The following is a 22,210-nucleotide window of genomic DNA, read 5'->3' on the forward strand; positions in this document are numbered from 1 at the left end:
TTCACATTTCCTGTCGAACTCAGGCAGGGGGGTCAATGCTGAGTGTGTGAACTGGAATCAATAGTGAAATATCTGCCCCGGGCGGTTCACATTTCCTGTCTAACTCAGGCATGGGGGTCAATGCTGAGTGTGTGAACTGGAATCAATAGTGAAATATCTGCCCCGGGCGGTTCACATTTCCTGTCTAACTCAGGCAGGGGGGTCAATGCTGAGTGTGTGAACTGGAATCAATAGTGAAATATCTGCCCCGGGCGATTCACATTTCCTGTCTAATTCAGGCAGGCGGGTCAATGCTGAGTGTGTGAACTGGAATCAATAGTGAAATATCTGCCCCGTGCGGTTCACATTTCCTGTCTAACTCAGCCATGGGGGTCAATGCTGAGTGTGTGAACTGGAATCAATAGTGAAATATCTGCCCCGTGCGGTTCACATTTCCTGTCTAACTCAGGCAGGGGGATCAATGCTGAGTGTGTGAACTGGAATCAATAGTGAAATATCTGTCCCGGGCGGTTCACATTTCCTGTCTAACTCAGGCAGGGGGTCAATGCTGAGTGTGTGAACTGGAATCAATAGTGAAATATCTGCCCCGGGCGGTTCACATTTCCTGCCTAACTCAGGCAGGAGGGTCAATGCTGAGTGTGTGAACTGGAATCAATAATGAAATATCTGTCCCGGGCGGTTCACATTTCCTGTCTACCTCAGGCAGCGGGGACAATGCTGAGTGTGTGAACTGGAATCAATAGTGAAATATCTGCCCCGGGCGGTTCACATTTCCTGTCTAACTCAGGCAGGGGGGTTAATGCTGAGTGTGTGAACTGGAATCAATAGTGAAATATCTGTCCCGGGCGGTTCACATTCCCTGTCTAACTCAGGCAGGGGGGGACAATGCTGAGTGTGTGAACTCGAATCAATAGTGAAATATCTGCTCCGGACGGTTCACATTTCCTGTCTAATTCAGGCAGGGGGGTCAATGCTGAGTGTGTGAACTGGAATCAATAGTGAAATATCTGCCCCGGGCGGTTCACATTTCCTGCCTAACTCAGGCAGGAGGGTCAATGCTGAGTGTGTGAACTGGAATCAATAATGAAATATCTGTCCCGGGCGGTTCACATTTCCTGCCTACCTCAGGCAGCGGGGACAATGCTGAGTGTGTGAACTGGAATCAATAGTGAAATATCTGCCCCGGGCGGTTCACATTTCCTGTCTAACTCAGGCAGGGGGGTTAATGCTGAGTGTGTGAACTGGAATCAATAGTGAAATATCTGTCCCGGGCGGTTCACATTCCCTGTCTAACTCAGGCAGGGGGGGACAATGCTGAGTGTGTGAACTCGAATCAATAGTGAAATATCTGCTCCGGACGGTTCACATTTCCTGTCTAATTCAGGCAGGGGGGTCAATGCTGAGTGTGTGAACTGGAATCAATAGTGAAATATCTGCCCCGGGCGGTTCACATTTCCTGTCTAACTCAGGCAGGGAGGTCAATGCTGAGTGTGTGAACTGGAATCAATCGTGAAATATCTGCCCCGGGCGGTTCACATTTCCCGGTAAACGGCATCACAGAGATAATAATAATCTTTATTATTGTTACATACAGGCTTACATTAACACTGCAATGAAGTTACTGTGAAAAGCCCCTGGTCGCCACATTCCTGCGCCTGTTTAGGTACACAGAGGGAGAATTCAGAATGTCCAATTCACCAACTGCACTTGTTTCTGGACTTGTGGGAGGAAACCGGAGCACCCGGAGGAAACCCACGCAGACACGGGGAGAACGTGCAGACTCCACACAGACAGAGACCCAAGCCGGGAATCAAAGCAGGGACCCTGGAGCACTGAAGCAACAGTGCTAACCATTGTGCTACCGTGCTGCCCGTGATTTCTAAATGGTTTCTAAATTCCAGGCTGTGATCAAAACACCAAAAAACATTTCCATAGTTAATCAGCTGGGGCGTTTCTTCAACATCTGATGTTCCCGTAGCTAAACTTTATTCAAAATCGTCCCCTTAAAACTGTATAAAAATCTCTGAGCTCTCTGCTCAAACTGCAGATCGAGCTGAAGGTGCTGAGGGTCATTCAGTGAATTCACCAGTGACCTGTACCGACACCAAGATGCTGAGAATCTTCTTAACCGTGTCTGTCCTCTTCTGGAACCAACTCGCTGCACAGGATGCGGTAGCCGAGGGGCTCGGCCTCTGTGAAAAAGATGACTGCCTTACACCCGCAGTAATCATTGAGGACAAGGTAAGTATAATTAGAAAAAGAATAATCTTTATTGTTGTCACAAGTAGGCTTAAATTAACACTGCAATGATGTTCCTGTGAAAAGCCCCTAGTCGCCACATTCCGGCGCCTGTTCGGGTACACTGAGGGAGAATTCAGAATGGCCAGTTCATCTAACAGCATGTCTTTCGGGACTTGTGGGAGGAAACCGGAGCACCCGGAGACCCAAGCCGGGAATTGAACCCAGGACCCTGGAGCAGTAAAGCCACAGTGCTAACCACTGTGATACCGTGCTGCCCTTCAGAGTTTACTGCATTGTGTAACGTTCGTACCAATGGAAATTATTTAATGTCTGTGTTTTTGGGTCGAGTCCCCTTTACTCTCTTTACTGTCAAACATCTGTCTGACTCAGGCAGGGAGGGTTGTCAATGCTGAGTGTGTGAACTGGAATAAACAGTGAAATATCTGCCCCGGGCGGTTCACACATCCCGGGACCCGGCACTCACACAGTTAATGATTTCTAAATTCAAGGCTGGGATCAGGAAAGTATTCTGAGGGACAGAATCTATCTGTCCTTTAGACACGGATTAATCAGGGATAGTCAGCGTGGAAGGTCTTTCTTGACAAATACAGTTGAATTATTTGAGGCGGTGAGCAGGAGTGTTGATGAGGGGAATGCATTTGGAGTGGTCGATATGGGCTTTAGCCAGGCTTTTGATAGGGTCCCTCGTGGCAGACTGATCCAGTCAGGGCCCATGGCACCCAAGGCAAAGAGACACATTGGACCCACAATTGGCTGAGGGGCAGAAAGCTGAGGGTGGTGTAGGGATGATTCTGTGACTTGAAGGGCTGGATTCTGCGGCCCGGGATATCCGGGATGTGTTCCCCAATGGGACGGAGAATTGGGGTAACATTGGGATTGGTGACAACGGGAACGCGATGCTCTGACCCCTCAGTGACGGCGGGAACGGGTTCCATGTCGCACGCCAGCGGGAGCATAAATAAATGGGAATGGATGGGAATGACCCCTTTGCTCCGCACTCCCGGGATTCTCTGTCCCCGGGAGTCACATCGGAGCGTTTGCCCCATTGGTGAGGCCCACCACACCTGGGCCGAGATTGTAGTGACCAACTGAGCCCACCCACAGCCCAACCCACCCCCCAGACCACACGTCAGCCCTGACCCCTCCCTCCCCACCATACCACACAGCCCCCACCCCCATCCTCGCCCACCCCCCCCGGACCACAAATCGGCCCTGACCCCTCCCTCCCGACCACACCACACAGCCCCCACCCCCATTCCCGCCCACCCCCCAGACCACAAATCAGCCCTGACCCCTCCCTCCCCACCACACCACACAGCCCCCACCCCCATTCCCGCCCACCCCCCGGACCGCAAATCAGCCCTGACCCCCTCCCTCCCCACCACACCACACAGCCCCCACCCCCATTCCCGCCCACCCCCCGGACCGCAAATCAGCCCTGACCCCTCCCTCCCCACCACACCACACAGCCCCAACCCCCATTCCCACCCACACCCCGGACCGCAAATCAGCCCTGACCCCTCTCAACCACCACACCACACAGCCCCCACCCCCATTCCCGCCCACCCCCCGGACCGCAAATCAGCACTGACCCCTCTCAACCACCACACCGCACAGCAGCCCCCAACCACCTGGGTTGAATCCGGACTCTCCTGACCCACACGTACAGGGTTGACCCAATCCTTGGACACTTGTAATAGGAGGAATCCCCAACAGGGGGCAAAGTAATACGGGAACCACCCACAGAGACCCGTGTGATAGGGACCCCCCCCCCCCCCACAGAGACCCCTGTGATAGGGAGACCCCCACAGAGGCCCCTGTGATAGTGAGACCTTCCCCACAGCGACCCCTGTGATAGGGAGCCCCCCTCCCCCCCACAGAGACCCCTGTGATAGTGAGACTCTCCCCACAGAGATTCCTGTGATAGGGAGACCCCCACAGTGACCCTGTGTGATAGGGAGATCCTTCCCCACAGAGACCCCTGTGATAGGGAGACCCCGCCCCACAGAGGCCCCTGTGAAAGAGAGACCCCCCACAGAGACCCCTGTGTTAGGGAGACCCCTCCCCAGAGAGACCCCTGTGATAGGGAGACCCCTCCCCATAGAGACCCCTGTGATAGGGAGACCCCCCCACAGAGACCACTCTGATAAGGAGACCCCTCCCCATAGAGACCCCTGTGATAGGGAGACCCACCCCCCCACAGAGACACCTGTGATAGGGAGATCCCCCCACCCACAGAGACCCATCTGATAGCACCCCCCCTGCACAGAGACCCCTGGGTTAGGGAGACCCCTCCCCACAGAGACACCTGTGATAGGGAGATCCCCCCCCCACAGAGACCCCTTATGATAGGGAGACCCCCCCCCCCAACAGAGACCCATCTGATAGCACCCCCCCTGCACAGAGACCCCTGGGTTAGGGAGACCCCACCCCACAGAGACCCTGTGATAGGAAACCCCTCCCCACAGGGACCCGTGTGATAGGGAGACCCCCCCCCCCACAGAGGGCCCCCTGATAGCTCCGCCCCGCACAGAGACCCCTGTGATACGGAACCCCTCCCCACAGGGACCCCTGTAATAGGTGGCACTAACTGACCCTGTCTGGACTGCTCTAAGCTTCCAGGTAGGGGTGGTTCATCTTCTGGGAAGGCTCTGTGTTTGTATGTGGGGGGGGGCCTTTGTGTGGGCAGTCGCCTGTGGAGGGGGTTCCTGCAGGAAGGGGGTCGTTCGGGGGGTTCACCTATCACAGGGGTCTCTGTGGGGGGGGGGGTGTCCCTATCACAGGGGTCTCTGTGGGGGGGGTGTCCCTATCACAGGGGTTTCTGTGGGGGTTCACCTATCACAGGGGTCTCTGTGGGGGTCTCCCTATCACTGGGGTCACTGTGGGGGTCTCCCTATCACAGGGGTCTCCGTGGGGGTCTCCCTATCACAGGGGTCTCTGTGGGGGTCTCCCTATCACAGGGGTCTCTGTGGGGGTCTCCCTATCACAGGGGTCTCTGTGAGGGGGGGTCTCCCTGTCACAGGGGTCTCTGTGGGGGTCTCCCTGTCACAGGGGTCTCTGTGAGGGGGGGTCTCCCTATCACAGGACATGAATACTGCTCCCACACCTGGGAACCGAGGACAGTCCCCTCAACACTGATGTGTTTTGGTGCGAGTTCAGTTGTGTCACATGGTGATGGATTTTATTTTCTTGTTTTAGAATTACCTTGAGGTGCAATTCAAAGAACGCCGGAGGATTGAAACTGACGTTGATGCCGTGGATATTAAAAGTGCGCTGGCGATCGGTCTGGACAAACTATTCAGTTATGCACGTTGTGGGAATGTTGCAGGTATGTCAGATGTTCCTTCAAAGTAACAACAGATTCTAAAACAGCCACTCACTCTTTAACCTGTCACGTTTCAAACTTTCTGTACAGACTGACACACTGAGCAAAGAATTGTCAATCCCAGAGCGTTCCGCGGTCACATGTGACCAGTGGGTTGAGGCGCTGTTTGGGCTACTTACACACATAGAAACAAACCGAGAAAATAGAAGCAGGAGGAGGCCATTCGGCCCTTCGAGCCTGCCCCGCCATTCATTGTGATCATGGCTGATCATCAAGTTCCCACCTTCCCCCATCTCCCTCGATCCCTTTCACCCCAAGATCAAATCTAATTCCTTCTTCAAATTCCACAGATTCCCCGCTCTCTGGGGCGAGGGTGAGATCCCCTCTTGTCGGAGATGGTCATTGCCGGGCACTTGTGTGGCGCGAATGTAACATCTTTGGAAAACCCTCTCCAAATCCAACTCTGGGGAGGCCGGAAGTCACGGGAATGAACTGGAAACAAATGCAAGGCTAAAATTCAACAGAGAAATGTTTAACGAATGGGGAAAGTGAAGAGAGGGTCCGTGCAATTAAATGGATCAGTCCAATAGAGCAATGAGACCGACCTCACTCACAGCTCTGTTAAACCAGGGACCCCATTCTCCCAATTCTCTTAGTGCCGGCTGGATGCGGTGAATCTGGTGGGAGCCAGACCGTCGAATACCCGCTGGTGTAAAATTCCGTTACAAGTCTCCCAATGGCGGGTTAATGGCGATGAAGGCTGGCGTGAACAGGGGGCTCACGGTTCACCCGATATTTGAGGTGAATGCAACACTGCCACAGTGCTGCGCCGCTCCTGATGCATCGTTCACCACACTTCCTGCCCTCCGTCTCCATGCCCAGCTAGTCTTCATGGGCAGCACCGTGCTGCTGGACCCATGGACACGCCTGTGCCACCGTTTCCCGTTCAGTATTGTGCCAGGGCTGCGAGTACAGGAGTCTCCGTCTCCCCCTCCAGCAGCGACACACACCAGTGTCTATCTGGACAGCTCTGTGCTGTCTGTCCCTTCCAGCAGTGACACACACCAGTGTCTATCTGGACAGCTCTGTGCTGTCTGTCCCTTCCAGCAGTGACACACACCAGTGTCTATCTGGACAGCTCTGTGCTGTCTGTCCCTTCCAGCAGTGACTCACACCAGTGTCTATCTGGACAGCTCTGTGCTGTCTGTCCCTTCCAGCAGTGACACACACCAGTGTCTATCTGGACAGCTCTGTGCTGTCTGTCCCTTCCAGCAGCGACACACACCAGTGTCTATCTGGACAGCTCTGTGCTGTCTGTCCCTTCCAGCAGCGACACACACCAGTGTCTATCTGGACAGCTCTGTGCTGTCTGTCCCTTCCAGCAGTGACACACACCAGTGTCTATCTGGACAGCTCTGTGCTGTCTGTCCCTTCCAGCAGTGACACACACCAGTGTCTATCTGGACAGCTCTGTGCTGTCTGTCCCTTCCAGCAGTGACACACACCAGTGTCTATCTGGACAGCTCTGTGCTGTCTGTCCCTTCCAGCAGCGACACACACCAGTATCTATCTGGACAGCTCTGTGCTGTCTGTCCCTTCCAGCAGTGACACACACCAGTGCCTATCTGGACAGCTCTGTGCTGCCTGTCCCTTCCAGCAGTGACACACACCAGTGTCTATCTGGACAGCTCTGTGCTGTCTGTCCCTTCCAGCAGTGACACACACCAGTGTCTATCTGGACAGCTCTGTGCTGTCTCCCCCTCCAGCAGTGACACACACCAGTGCCTATCTGGACAGCTTGTGCTGTCTGTCACTTCCAGCAGCGACACACACCAGTGTCTATCTGGACAGCTGTGTGCTGTCTGTCCCTTCCAGCAGTGACACACACCAGTGTCTATCTGGACAGCTCTGTGCTGTCAGTCGCTTCCAGCAGTGACACACACCAGTGTCTATCTGGACAGCTCTGTGCTGTCTCCCCGTCCAGCAGTGACACACACCAGTGTCTATCTGGACAGCTCTGTGCTGTCTGTCACTTCCAGCAGTGACACACACCAGTGTCTATCTGGACAACTCTGTGCTGTCTGTCCCTTCCAGCAGTGACTCACACCAGTGTCTATCTGGACAGCTATGTGCTGTCTGTCACTTCCAGCAGTGACACACACCAGTGTCTATCTGGACAGCTCTGTGCTGTCTTTCCCTTCCAGCAGTGACACACACCAGTGTCTATCTGGACAGCTCTGTGCTGTCTGTCCCTTCCAGCAGCGACACACACCAGTGTCTATCTGGACTGCTCTGTGCTGTCTCTCCCTTCCAGCAGTGACACACACCAGTGTCTATCTGGACAGCTCTGTGCTGTCTGTCCCTTACAGCAGTGACACACACCAGTGTCTATCTGGACAGCTCTGTGCTGTCTCCCCCTTCCAGCAGTGACACACACCAGTGTCTATCTGGACAGCTCTGTGCTGTCTGTCCCTTCCAGCAGTGACACTCACCAGTGTCTATCTGGACAGCTCTGTGCTGTCTGTCCCTTCCAGCAGTGACACACACCAGTGTCTATCTGGACAGCTCTGTGCTGTCTCCCCCTTCCAGCAGTGACACACACCAGTGTCTATCTGGACAGCTCTGTGCTGTCTCTCCCTTCCAGCAGTGACACACACCAGTGTCTATCTGGACAGCTCTGTGCTGTCTGTCCCTTCCAGCAGTGACACACACCAGTGTCCATCTGGACAGCTCTGTGCTGTCTGTCCCTTCCAGCAGTGACAGACACCAGTGTCTATCTGGACAGCTCTGTGCTGTCTGTCCCTTCCAGCAGTGACACACACCAGTGTCCATCTGGACAGCTCTGTGCTGTCTGTCCCTTCCAGCAGTGACACACACCAGTGTCTATCTGGGCAGCTCTGTGCTGTCTCCCCCTTCCAGCAGTGACACACACCAGTGTCTATCTGGGCAGCTCTGTGCTGTCTCCCCCTTCCAGCAGTGACACACACCAGTGTCTATCTGGACAGCTCTGTGCTGTCTCCCCCTTCCAGCAGTGACACACACCAGTGTCCATCTGGACAGCTCTGTGCTGTCTGTCCCTTCCAGCAGTGACACACACCAGTGTCTATCTGGACAGCTCTGAGCTGTCTCCCCCTTCCAGCAGTGACACACACCAGTGTCTATCTGGACAGCTCTGTGACCCTCAGCATCCACCACAATAAAGGTACAAAGTTTGACAAGGGGCGGAGTGTGAGGTGAGCTGTGGGGTCAGAGGGAGGGGGGTTACTGATGGGTTGACGTAGACGAGAGGGTCAATGTGGAAGGAGGGTTGTGCAACGTGTGTAGGGGGTAGGTTGAGGGGGTCACGATTCCAGGCAGAGGGGAAGGAGGTGGATGAGGAAAGTGAAGACTGGCAGGCAGAGGGGAGCCAATGGGAGGGAGGCTGGAGCTCGATAACGATGGTGAAATGTTCACAAACAATGGGGTCAAAGGGCAAGCACACAATTCACGGGAAGGCCAAAGACAAAAACACCAGAGGCTGTGGGTGGAGATCCATGTGGGGCATCAGCGCCTGACAGGAGATGGGCTCGGGGGGCAGGGAAAGGGGTATGTGGGTGGGTAGGGATAGGGGGTGTGGGGGGGTAGGGCTCGGGGGGCAGGGAGGGTGGTGTGGGGGGTAGGGAGAGGGGGGCAGGAAGGGGAGCGTGGGGGGTAGGGCTTGGGGGACAGGGAGGGGGGGTAGGGCTCGGAGGGCAGTGAGGGTGGTGTGGGGGGTAGGCTCGGGTGGCAGGGAGGGGGTAGGGCTCGGGGGGGCAGGGAGGGGGGTAGTGATCAGGGGGCAGGGAGGGTGGTGTGGGGGGTAGGCTCGGGGGCAGGGAGGGGGTGTAGACTCGGGGGGCAGGGAGGGGGGATAGGGCTCGGGGGGACAGGGAGGGGGGTAGTGATCGGGGGAAGGGGGAGTGGTCTGCGGGTAGGGCTCGGGGGGCAGGGAGGGGGGTAGGGCTCGGGGGGGCAGGGAGGGGGGTAGTGATCGGGGGGCAGGGAGGGGGGTGTAGGGGGTAGGGCTCGGGGGCAGGGAGGGGGGTGTAGGGGGGTAGGGCTCGGGGGGGCAGGGAGGGGGGTAGTGATCGGGGGCAGGGAGGGTGGTGTGGGGGTGTAGGGCTCAGGGGCAGGGAGGGGTGCTTGAGGGGTAGGGCTCGGGGGACAGGGAGGTGGGTAGTGATCGGGGAGCAGGGAGGGGGGGAGTGATCGGGGGGCAGGGAGGGTGGTGTGGGGGGGTAGGGTTCAGGGGGGCAGGGAGGGGTGTGTGGGGAGGTAGGGCTCGGGGGGAAGGGAGGGGGGTGTACGGCTCGGGGCAGGGAGGGGGGTGTAGGGCTCGGGGCAGGGACGGGGGTTTGGGGGGTAGGTCTCGGGGGGGCAGGGAGGGGGGTTTGGGGGGTAGGTCTCGGGAAGGGGGCAGGGAGGGGGGTGTGGGGGTAGGGCTCGGGGGGTAGGGAGGGGGGTGTGGGGGGTAGGGCTCGGGGGTCAGGGAGGGGGGTGTGGGAGTAGGGCTCGGGGGGCAGGGAGGGGGGTGTGGGGGTAGGGCTCGGGGGGCAGCAGGGGGTAGATTGAGGAACAGACTGTCCCTCGAGGCTGTGAGACTTTCCCAGCTGGGTGTTAATGTGCTGCACAGTCTGGTGAAGGGAGGGGGCTGCACAGAGTGATATGAGTGAGCGGGACGGACATTTCAATGTGGTGTCGGTGTGGTGATGTGCATCACTGTAAATACACAAGGGGTTAATGTAAACACACTGCAACTAAATAAACACTAGAGGGAGCATCAGAGACATCATGACACACAGACATTCAACCGATAGGTCAGTAAGATAGGACACGTCCAATGGGCAGTCAAGACACCCAGAGGTGGCACTACCACAAGGTACCCGTATAAAAGGACACTCAGAGAGACAGGGGCAGATCAGGAAGCATCACACTCACCGCATGGCTGAGAGCAGACTGGTTAGTTAGACTGAGTTACTATAGCAAGATTAGCAGGAGAGTCAAACTCAAGGAGGAGAATTGTTAACCGTTCAATAAATGTGTTGAACCATCTCCAAGTCTGAACCTTCCTTTGTCAGAGCCGACACCAAGGAAGCAGCTTATGCTACATGAAGAAGCAGAACACAACAGTCGGCACTCACACTGCGAGTAGGACCATGCTGGTCACATGCTGCTCTCCATCCTGGCAACTTGGGCATTTGCATATTCCCTTAAAGTGATATCACAACATTTTCCACATGTCACCAAAGTGACCCTGCCCCCTGACCTGTAACCTCTGACTATCTATCAGCTGATCACCCAGTTAAATGCTGTAACAGTGTCTCTGTCCACAGGTACTATTGTTCCTCTCTCTGCACCTTGGGGAGTTTTTGGATACGTGAAAAATGGCGAAATACAGCAGAGATTCCGGGTATTTCTTGAGATAGTTCCTCAAGTCACCAACCCGCCTGAACCAACAGATCCAACAGTTGAAATAGTGACAGCCCCTCCTGTTTGGTACTATGGCAGGTGAGTTTAGTGACTTATATATTGTGATTGATGTTCCTTTCTGTCAGCTCTTGTATCAACATCAGCCGGGGAGCAATTCTCCCATTTTGAGACTAAGTGCTGTGGTGTGGACGGGAACGTGGGCAGGAATGCGGGCAAAAGCATGGTCAGGAACGTGGCAGAAGCGTGGGGAGGAACGAGGGCAGGAACGTGGGGAGGAATGTGGGCAGGAACAGGGGCAGGAACGTGGGCAGGAACGTGGGCAGGAACGTGGGCAGGAACGTGGGCAGGAACGAGGGCAGGAACGAGGGCAGAAACGTGGGCAGTAATGTGGGCAGGAGCGTGGGCAGGAGTGTGGGCAGGGACGTGGTCAGGAGCGTGGGCAGGAATGTGGGCAGGAAAGTTGGCAGGAACGTGGGCAGGAACGTGGCCGCTTGCCGGAAAACACTCTGAATCTTGCCACCCATCATTAATTATTCACCTGGGTGTTTTCCGCTGTTTTCAGCAGTGGGTCAGGCCTGGATGGTGTGTAGTCCGCCCTCCTGCCCGGGTGTCATATTGAAAAGATGTCCAACAACACTGAGCCATGTTGACAAAAGAAGGTGGACCTCCTGAAAATGCAGATCGATTTCCAGCAACATTGGTCACCCAGAAACAGGCCAGCAGAAGGACCCCCTCCAGAACACATATTACATAAGATAACATAAGATAAAAACTAGGAACAGGAGTAGGCCATCTGGCCCCTCGAGCCTGCTCCACCATTCAATGAGATCATGGCTGATCTTTGTGGACTCAGCTCCACTCTCCGGCCCGTACACCATATCCCCGAATCCCATTATTCTTTAGAAAGGCATCTATCTTTTTCTTAAAAACGTTTAAAGAAGGAGCCTCAACTACTTCACTGGGCAAGGAATTCCAGAGATTCACAACCCTTTGGGTGAAGAAGTTCCTCCTAAACTCCGTCCTAAATCTACCTCCCCTTATTTTGAGGCTATGCCCCCTAGTTCTGCTTTCCCCGACCAGTGGAAACAACCTGCCCGCATCTATCCTATCTATTCCCTTCATAATTTTATATGTCTCAATAAGATTCCCCCGCATCCTTCTAAACTCCAATGAGTACAGTCCCACTCTACTCAAACTCTCGTCATAATCTAATCCCCTCAATTCTGGGATCAACCTAGTGAATCTCCTCTGCACTCCCTCCAGTGCCAATATGTCCTTTCTCAGGTAAGGAGACCAAAACTGAACACAATACTCCAGATGCGGCCTCACCAACACCCTATACAATTGCAGCATAACCTCACTAGTCTTGAACTCCATCCCTCTAGCAACGAAAGACAAAACTCGATTATCCTTCTTAATCACCTGTTGCACTTGCACACCAACTTTTTGCGACTCGTGCACCAGCACACCCAGGTCCCTCTGCACAGCAGCATGTTTTAACATCTTACCGTTTAAATAATAATCCATTCTGCTGTTATTCCTCGCAAAATGGATAGCCTCACACTTGGCAACGTTGAATTCCACCTGCCAGACCCTAGCCCATTCACCTAACCTAGCCAAATCCTTCTGCAGACTTCCGGAAGATCCAAGGGTCCAATCTCCCCCAACCTACTGCTGTGGTGCTCCAGGGTCCAGGGTTGTGGGCGCTCTCCATCCTCAACTCTGTGGGCAGCGCCACGCATCCTGACTTTGGTACACTACATTGTGAAGAATGTTTCTCACACTGGCGTTTTTCCCGCCGGAATGGCGGAGAATCTATCCTGGGCGGGCACCCCGAGGTCCCTCTGCTACTGCACTCTCTTTAGAACTGAGCCATTAAGTCTGGATAGACTCTCTCCACCCTTTCTGTAAAATGCATCACCTCACATTTCTCTGTGTTAAACTCTATCTGCCACTTGTCTGCCCATTTGGCCAGCTTCTCGATGGTCTTACTCCAGCTGTGGACTAACTGACTGGTGCAGGCGCCTCAATGGGCTGAATGGTCAACTCCTGTCCCTGTTGTCCTGGCAACCGACTTTCCAAACAGGATTTGTCAGGGGGATAAAAATTAAATCCTCTGTTCTTAATTTTGTTGCAGGGGTTTTAACAAGAAAGTTGATGAACAACAAACTGAAGAACTTGTGATTCAATTCCTGAAGGATTTGGAACAAGACAACCAGCCCTTCAATAGCACATTTTTTGACATCGCTTATTTTGACACACAAGGGTTAATGGCAATGGGTTTTATGAAGACAGAAGAATGAAGGTCTTCTGGAAGGTTCTGTACCTTTCATGGCATCAAACAGTGAGATGTGCTGAACTCTATTCTAAAACTGTTTAACTTTCCATTGGGTTTAATCTGGAATACTGAGCATAGTTTTAATCTCCTTACCTCAAGAAGGACCTTTTGAGGGAACGCAATGTCTGTTGTGAAAATTAAATAAAAACAGAGACTCTTCAAGTCCGCTCACCATTCAGGAAGATCATGGCTGATCTTCGACCTTAACTCCACCTTCCCACACTGTCCCTCGAGTGTGTAATCTGTCTGATAAACAGGGAATGCACTCCCACTAAACTCGGCTCATCCACCCTTAACTAAGGAGCCCAAACATCACCACATCATATTCTACCTGCCATGCTCTTAACCACTCACTTAACCAACCAAATGTGGAGCAAACACGTGATCGTCCACCCACACGTTAACCGTACATGTGACTCCAGCCCTGATATATTTGACTGTCTCTGAGTCCCGCCTGCTCTATTTCCCGTTAATATTATTTATAATTAGGTCTCCCTTCAACGTCTGAAATTCATTGCTGAACACGTCTCCACACTGCACAGATACAGGGCAAAACTCAATTGTACCGGGTGGTGGGCCCTCTATTGGGGAACGGAGATTAATCACTGCACTAATTTGCTTTTTCTGTAATCTTGCTTTCAATGAATTGTGAGACTGAGACTGAGATGGTCCTAGTGTCAGATATAGTTCCAGAATTTTCTATCTTCACACAGCCATGGAATATATTCATATTTATCCATCATACTGCCCAGATTGTTTCAAGTTGACGTGAAAAGAGTTGGGATTTGTTACAGAGCACAGAGTATTGAAGCTGTTAAATGTGAAATCATGGAGTGATCAGATGTGGGACTGTTCCTGGGCTCTCTCACTCGGAGTTAGTTCCAGATGGAATTATTTAATTACAAGGGAATGTTTAAACTGTAAAGAGACAGTGTGTTCACCATTTGTAAAATAATGAGATTTTCATCACATCATCTGGAAGATTTTCCTTCAATGTTTGAATAGTTCTGTGTCCTGTGCTCTGAAATATAATGGGAATGGACCATATAACAGACTGTGTGGAATAGACACTGGACACTGTAGGAAGAACACGTCACTCACTGGAGAAACCTGCTAATGGAGACCACACCCTGTGTGGGCAGTAAGATATTCCCTTTTCCTGCCAGTCCTGAGAATCAAACACTGGACATTGTGGTGGGGATGATTAAAAAGGTTGTTTCTCAACCCGGTTTGGTCTGACTCAGATCAGTCCAAGTTCAGGAAACAGATGGGCCCAGGTCAGGAAAGTGAAAGTGGGAGTTTTGTGACCCAGGTGTGAAGCAGCTTAAAACTGGTCCTTAAACCGGAGAAAGAATCCCAATTTAAAATTAGAATCCAGAGACTGAAGGTGGAATAAAGTTTCCATTCAGATCTCCTCAAACCCACACTGGGAGCTGACTTTGGGAATATCGACAGACTGAATCTGTGACTGAGAAAATGATCGATTCAGATCTGACTCCCGTTAACAGGTGACCCATTCACAGGTTTGTCTGGTGCAGTAAATAATCCATCGTCTTCTAGTCTTTGTTTGTCTTTTGTTTTTCAAACTGCTGGGAATGGATTCTCACTGTGAAATAAAGAGGGTGATGCATTTACACATTTGGTCTCGTGTTAGATTCTTCCTCACAAATAAATCTGGGTCACTGATCACATCACTAGTTTCATATCAGATAAACTCTCCACATTTCAGTGAAATGATTCTGTGAAGATGTTGAGGTGTAAAGTTAAAGAATGAGAAAGAATGAAGAGACGGAGAGTAATTTATTGGGAGATGTGACACTTGGAGAGCGAGCTCCATATTGGTCAGGTGACAGCTCACACCGCGTGCAGTCCGACACTTCAATCTGTCACACTCCACTCTGAGCAGTCTTTCTAACTCTGTCAATGGGATATCACTGGAGAGATAGAGGCCAACACTCAACAATTCATGGATCAGTCATCGACCTGGTGTTGGGAATTTCTTCCCTGTTTGGAAAATCTCCCCAATCTGGGTGGGGCGGGGAGGAATTTAATTTGGGATCTGGTTCATAGAATTCTGACATAGAAACATATAGAGATACAGGAGGAGGCCATTCGGCCCTTCGAGCCTGCTCCGCTAATCATTGTGATCATGGCTGATCATCAAGTTCAACACCCTGATCCCGCCTTCCCCCATCTCCCTCAAGCCCTTTCGCCCTGAGAGCAAATCTAATTCCTTCTTCAAATTACACAACGTTTTGGCCTCAACTACTTTCTGTGGGAGTGAATTCCACAGATTCACCGCTCTCTGGGTGAAGAAATGTCTCCTCACCTCAGTCCTAAAAGGTTACACCTTATCCTCAAACTATGACCCCTAGTTCTGGACTCCCCCACCATCGGGAACGTTCTTTCTGAATCTGTCTAATGCTGGTAGAATTGTGTAAGTTTCTATGAGACCCCCTCATTCTCTAAACTCCAATGAATATAATCCTAACCGACTCAGTCTCTCCTCATATGACAGTCCCGCCATCCCAGGAATCAGCCTGGTTAACCTTCACTGCACTCCCTCCAGAGCAAGAACATCCTTCCTCAGATCAGGACACCAAAACTGGGCACAATACTCCAGGTGTGGCCTCACCAATGCCCAATACAATTGCAGTGAAACATCTCTATTCCTAGACTCCAATCCTCTCGCTATGAAGGCCAACATACCATTTGCCTTCTTTACTGCCTGCTGTACCTGCGCGCTTACTTTCAGCGACTGATGCACGAGGACAGCAAGGTCTCGCTGAGTATCCGCCTCTCTCAATTTACACCCACTCAAATAATAATCTGCCTTCCTATTTTTGCTCCCGAAGCGGACAACCTCACAATTGTCCACATTATACTGCATCTGCCGTGCATGTGGCCACTCACTCAGCCTGTCCAAATCCCGCTGAAGTATCTCTGCAACCTCCTCACAGCTCACCCTCCCCCGCCCCCTGTAACTAATTATCAGCTGTAAATGTTGAGATAAAACATTTCTTTCTCTTGTCCAAATCATCAATATATAATGTGAACAGTTGGGGTCTGAGCACAGATCCCTGCGATACCCCACTAGTCACTGCCTGACAATCAGAAAAAGACCCATTCGTTCCAACTTTTTGCTTCCTGTCTGCTGACCAGCTTTCTATCCATCTCAAGGCACTACCCATAATCCCGTGGGCGTTACCTATACATAGTAATCTGCTTTGTGAAACATTGTAGAAAGTCTTCTGAAAATCTAAATAAACCACATCCACCAGTTCTCCCTGGTCAACCCTTCTCATTACGTCCTCAAAGAATTCTGGTAGACTTGTCAAGCCTGATTTCCCTTTTGTAAATCCATGCTGACTTTGTCTGATTACACCACTGCTTTCCAAATGCTGTGCTATCAAATCCTTGAGAATGGACTCCAGCAACTTCGCTACTAGAATGATAATAATAATCTTTATTGTCACAAGTAGGCTTACATTAACACTGCAATGATATTACTGTGAAAAGCCCTTAGTAACCACACTCCAGCGCTATTCAAAACGGGAGGTAGAGAGAAAACAGGGAAGTATAGACCAGTGAGTTTCAGATTTCTGGACCATTGGGATCTCTTCTGGGGTAGGTGGGACCTACAAGAAGGACGGGTTACATCTAAACTCAGGAGGCACCAATATCCTGGCTGGGAGATTTGCTAGTGTCACTTGGGAGGATTTAAACTAATATTCACCTGAGGAAGGAGCAGTGCTCCGAAAGCTACTGATCTGAAACAAACCTGTTGGACTTTAACCTTGTGTTGTAAGACTTCTCACTGTGCTCACCCCAGTCCAACGCCGGTATCTCCACATCATTTAAACTATTATGGGGGGCGGGAACCAGAACGTTAGCTTAGAAGGTGTCATAACTGAAGGGGAAATAGAGAACCAAAATAATAGAACATCACCCTCAGGCAGAGCAGAAAAGGTGACGAGTGTGAGACGGGAGGTGGTCAATGCAGGACTGAGGGTGTTGGACCTAAATGCGCGCAGTATACGGAACATGGTAAATGAGCTTGTTGCACATATTGAAATTGGCCGGTACGATGTTGTGGGCATCACAGAGACGTGGCTGCAAGGGGATCAGGGCTGGGATCTAAATATCCAAGATATGTGTCCTATCGAAAGGACAGGCAGATGGGCAAAGGGAGCGGGGTCACATTGTTAGTAAGGAATGAAATTATATCGATAGCAAGGAGCGATATAGGATCAGAAGGCAGAGAATCTCTGTGGGTAGAGTTGAGGAATCGCAAAGGTAAAAAGACCCTGATGGGAGTTATGTACAGGCCCCCGAGCAGTAGTCAGGATGTGGGGCAGAAAATAAATCGAGATAGAGAAAGCATGTAAAAAAGGCAATATTACAATAATCATGGGGACTTCAATATGGAGGTGGACTGGGAAATCAGGTTGGCCGTGGATCCCAAGAAAAGGAATTTGTGGAATGTCTAAGAGATGTTTTTTTGGAGCAGCTTGTCACAGAGCCCACTAGGGAACAGGCAATTCTGGATTTGGTGATGTGTAGTGAGGCAGACTTGATTAGGGAACTTAAGGTGAAGGAACCCTTAGGGAGCAGTGACCACAATATGATAGAATTCACCCTGCATTTTGAGAGGGAGAAGCTGCAATCAGATGTAACGGGATTACAATTAAATACGGGTAACTACAAAGACATGAGGGAGGAGCTGGCCAGAGTTGATTGGAAAAGGAGCCTAGCAGGGAAGACAGTGGAACAGCAATGGCAGGAGTTTTTGGCGGTTATTCGGGAGGCACAGCAGAAATTCATTCCAAGGAGGAGGAAACATGCTAAGGGGAGGACAAGGCATCCATGGCTGACAAGAGAAGTCAAGGACAGCATAAAAGCTAAAGAAAAAGCAGACAAAGTGGCGAGTATTAGTGGGAAGCCAGAGGATTGGGAATCATTTAAAAGTGAGCAGAGGACGACTAAAAAAGCAATAAGAGGAGTGAAGATGAAATATGAGTGCAGGTTAGCTAGTAATATAAAAGAAGATAGGAAGAGTTTCTTTCAATATATAGAAGGTAAGCGTGAAGCAAAAATAGACATTGGACCATTGAAAACGTGGCTGGAGAAGTAATAATAGGGAACAAAAAAATGGCAGAGGAACTAAATAGTTACTTTGCATCAGTCTTCACGGTGGAAGACACCAGTGGGATGCCAGAGCTCCAGAACCAGGGGGCAGAGGTGATGCAGTGACCATTACTAAGGAGAAGGTTCTGGGGAAACTGAAGGGTCTGAAGGTGGATAAGTCACCTGGCCCGGATGGACTACACCCCAGGGTTCTAAAAGAGATAGCTGAGGAAATTGTGGAGCAGGAAGGGTCCCAGAGGACTGGAAAGTGGCTAATGTAACACCGTGTTTAAGAAGGGAGGGAGACAGAAGACGGGAAATTATAGGCCGGTTAGCCTGACTTCGGCCATTGGTAAGATTGGTCTGTTATTAAAGATGAGATTGCGGAGTACTTGGAAGTGCATGGTAAAATAGGACTGAGTCAGCACGGCTTCGTCAAGGGGAGGTCTTGTCTGACAAATCTGTTCGAGTTCTTTGAGGAGGTAACAAGGAAGTTAGACAAAGGAGAACCAGTGGACATGATTTATTTAGATTTCCAGAAGGCTTTTGACAATGTGCCGCATAGGAGACTGTTAAATAAGTTAAGAGCCCGTGGTGTTCAGGGTAAGATTCTGGCATGGATAGAGGATTGGCTGACTGGCAGAAGGCAGAGAGTGGGGATAAAGGGGTCTTTTTCAGGATGGCAGCCGGTGACTAGTGGTGTGCCTCAGGGGTCTGTGCTGGGACCACAACTTTTCACAATGTACATTAATGATCTGGAAGAAGGAACTGAAGGCTCTGTTGCTAAGTTTGCAGATGATACAAAGATCTGTAGAGGGACAGGTAGTATTGAGGAAGCAGGGGGACTGCAGAAGGACTTGGACGAGCTAGGAGAGTGGGCAATGAAGTGGCAGATGGAATACAATGTGGAAAAGTGTGAGGTTATGCACTGTGGAAGGAGGAATTTAGGCAGAGACTATTTTCTAAATGGGGAAATGCTCAGGAAATCGGAAGCACAAAGGGACTTGGGAGTCCTTGTTCACGATTCTCTTTAGGTTAACGTGCAGTTCAGTCGGCAGTTAGGAAGGCAAATGCAATGTTCGCATTCATGTCAAGAGGGCGAGAATACAAGACCAGGGATGTACTTCTGAGGCTGTATAAGGCTCCGGTCAGACCCCATTTGGAGTATTGTGAGCAGTTTTGGGCCCCGTATCTGAGGAAGGATGTACTGGCCTTGGAAAGGGTCCAGAGGAGGTTCACAAGAATGATCCCTGGAATGAAGAACTTGTCGTTGGAGGAACGGTTGAGGACTCTGGGTCTGTACTCGTTGGAGTTTAGAAGGATGAGGAGGGATGATTACACAGAGGGGAGTGGGTGCCTGGAACTCGCTGCCGGAGGAGGTGGTGGAAGCAGGGACAATAGTGACATTTAAGGGGCATCTTGACACATACATGAATAGGATGGGAATAGAGGGATACGGGCCCAGGAAGTGTAGAAGATTGTAGTTTAGACGGGCAGCATGGTCGGCACAGGCTTGGAGGGCCGAAGGGCCTGTTCCTGTGCTGTACTTTTCTTTGTTCTTTGTTCTTATTGAAACTTACAAGATACTGCGAGTCCTGGATAGAGTGGACATGGAGAGGATGTTTCCACTTGTAGGAAAAACTAGAACCAGAGGACACCATCTCAGACTAAAGGGACGATCCTTTAAAACAGAGATGAGGAGGAATTTCTTCAGCCAGAGGGCGGTGAATCTGTGGAACTCTTTGCCGCAGAAGGCTGTGGAGGCCAAATCACTGAGTGTCTTCAGACAGAGATAGATAGGTTCTTGATTAATAAGGGGATCAGGGGTTATGGGTAGAAGGCAGGAGAATGGGGATGAGAAAATATCAGCCATGATAGAATGGCGGAGCAGACTAGATGGGCCGAGTGGCCTAATTCTGCTTCTTTGGCTTGTGATCCTGACGCCAGGCAGCACAGTAGCACAGTGGTTAGCACTGTTGTTTCACAGCGCCAGGGTCCCAGGTTCGATTCCCGACTTGGGTCACTGTCTGTGTGGAGTCTGCACAGGTGGACAGTGAGAGCCTTTTTCCTCGGATGGTGATGTCTCGCACGAGGGGACATTGCTTCAAATTGAGGGGAGATAGATATAGGACAGATGTCAGAGGTAGGTTGTTTACTCCGAGAGTAGTAAGGGTGTGGAATGCCCTGCCTGCAACAGTAGTGGACTCGCCAACATTCAGGGCATTTAAATGGTCATTGGATAGGCATATGGACGATAAGGGAATAGTGTAGATGGGCTTTAGAGTGGTTTCACAGGTCGGCACAACATCGAGGGCCGAAGGGCCTGTACTGCGCTGTAATGTTCTATGTTCTATGTTCTCCCCGTGTCTGCGTGGGTTTCCTCCGGGTGCTCCGGTTTCCTCCCACAAGTCCCGAAAGACATGCTGTTAGGTGAATTGGACATTCTGAATTCTCCCTCTGTGACCCGAACAGGCGCCGGAATGTGGCGACGAGGGGATTTACACAGTAACTTCATTGCAGTGTTAGTGTAAACTTACCTGTGACAATAATAAAGATTATTATTAATAATTATATTTATTATCTGATACAGGCCCTTGATTTCAATGCCGATTGCTTTCCTTATTCTCCTTGCTGCCTTTCTTCCTAGTCCTTGATTCTCCCCCTGCTCTGAATCCTTACAGAGGTTCCCAATACCCTGGCATGTTAGCTTAAACCCTCCCCAACCGCTCCAGCAAGTACCCCCCACAAGGACATCAGTCCCAGTCCTGCCCAGGTGTCACCCATCCAGTTTGTACAGGTCCCACCTCCCCCAGAACCAGTCCCAATGCCCCAGGAATCTGAACCCCTCCCCCTGACACCATCTCTCCAGCCACAGATTTATCCGATATATCCTGCTATTTCGACTCTGACTAGCACGTGGTACTGGGAGTAATCCTGAGATCACTGCCTTTGAGGTCCGATTTCTCAACTTGCTTCCTAACTCCCTACATTCTGCTTTGAAGCTCACATTCCAGGCCCTCATCCCTGTTTGTACCTATGACGCTGGTACCGATGTGCACCACGGCCACTGACTGTTCCCCCTCCCCCTCCAGAATGTCCTGTACCCGCTCCGAGACACCCTTGCCCCCAGCACCAAGGAGGCAACACACTCTGCTGGATTCCCGTTTGCTGCCACAGAAATGGCGATCTGTTCCCCCATCTACAAGTCAGTAGGAGGCCATTCGGCCCACCGAGTCTGCACCGACCCTCTGACAGAGCACCCTATCTGGCTCGTCCCAGGTCCGGCAAACATGTAACCCCACCTAACCTTCGGACAATAAGGGGCAATTTAGCACGGCCAATCCAACTAAGCTGCACATCTTTGGACTGTGGGAGGAAACCGGAGCACCCGGAGGAAACCCACGCAGTCACAGGGAGAACGTGCAGACTCTGCACAGACACCCAATGTCGGAACTGAACTGAAAGCCACTGTGCTGTCCCGGGTCGCTGACACTGTGAGGCAGCAGTGCTAACCACTGTGTCACCGTGCTGTCCCGGGTCCCTGGTGCTGTGAGGCAGCAGTGCTAACCACTGTGTCACTGTGCTGACCCGGGTCCCTGGCGCTGTGAGGCAGCAGTGCTAACCACTGTGTCACCGTGCTGACCCGGGTCCCTGGTGCTGTGAGGCAGCAGTGCTAACCACTGTGTCACCGTGCCGCCCCGGGTCCCTGG

The 22,210-nt window shown here is 51.6% G+C and overlaps 1 protein-coding gene across 1 annotated transcript; it reads left to right on the plus strand.

Annotated features, from left to right (window-relative positions):
• Positions 1 to 2,031: 2,031 nt before the first annotated feature.
• Positions 2,032 to 14,959, plus strand: LOC140411777 (uncharacterized). Its single transcript, XM_072500760.1, has 4 exons — positions 2,032 to 2,241; positions 5,461 to 5,590; positions 10,939 to 11,113; positions 13,173 to 14,959. Exons 1-4 carry the CDS (start codon positions 2,110 to 2,112, stop codon positions 13,336 to 13,338), a joined length of 603 nt encoding a protein of 200 aa, XP_072356861.1. The 5' UTR covers positions 2,032 to 2,109; the 3' UTR covers positions 13,339 to 14,959.
• The last annotated feature ends 7,251 nt before the right edge of the window (positions 14,960 to 22,210 follow it).

Source organism: Scyliorhinus torazame, chromosome 4 (assembly GCF_047496885.1).
Source record: "Scyliorhinus torazame isolate Kashiwa2021f chromosome 4, sScyTor2.1, whole genome shotgun sequence".
NCBI classification, from domain to species: domain Eukaryota; kingdom Metazoa; phylum Chordata; class Chondrichthyes; order Carcharhiniformes; family Scyliorhinidae; genus Scyliorhinus; species Scyliorhinus torazame.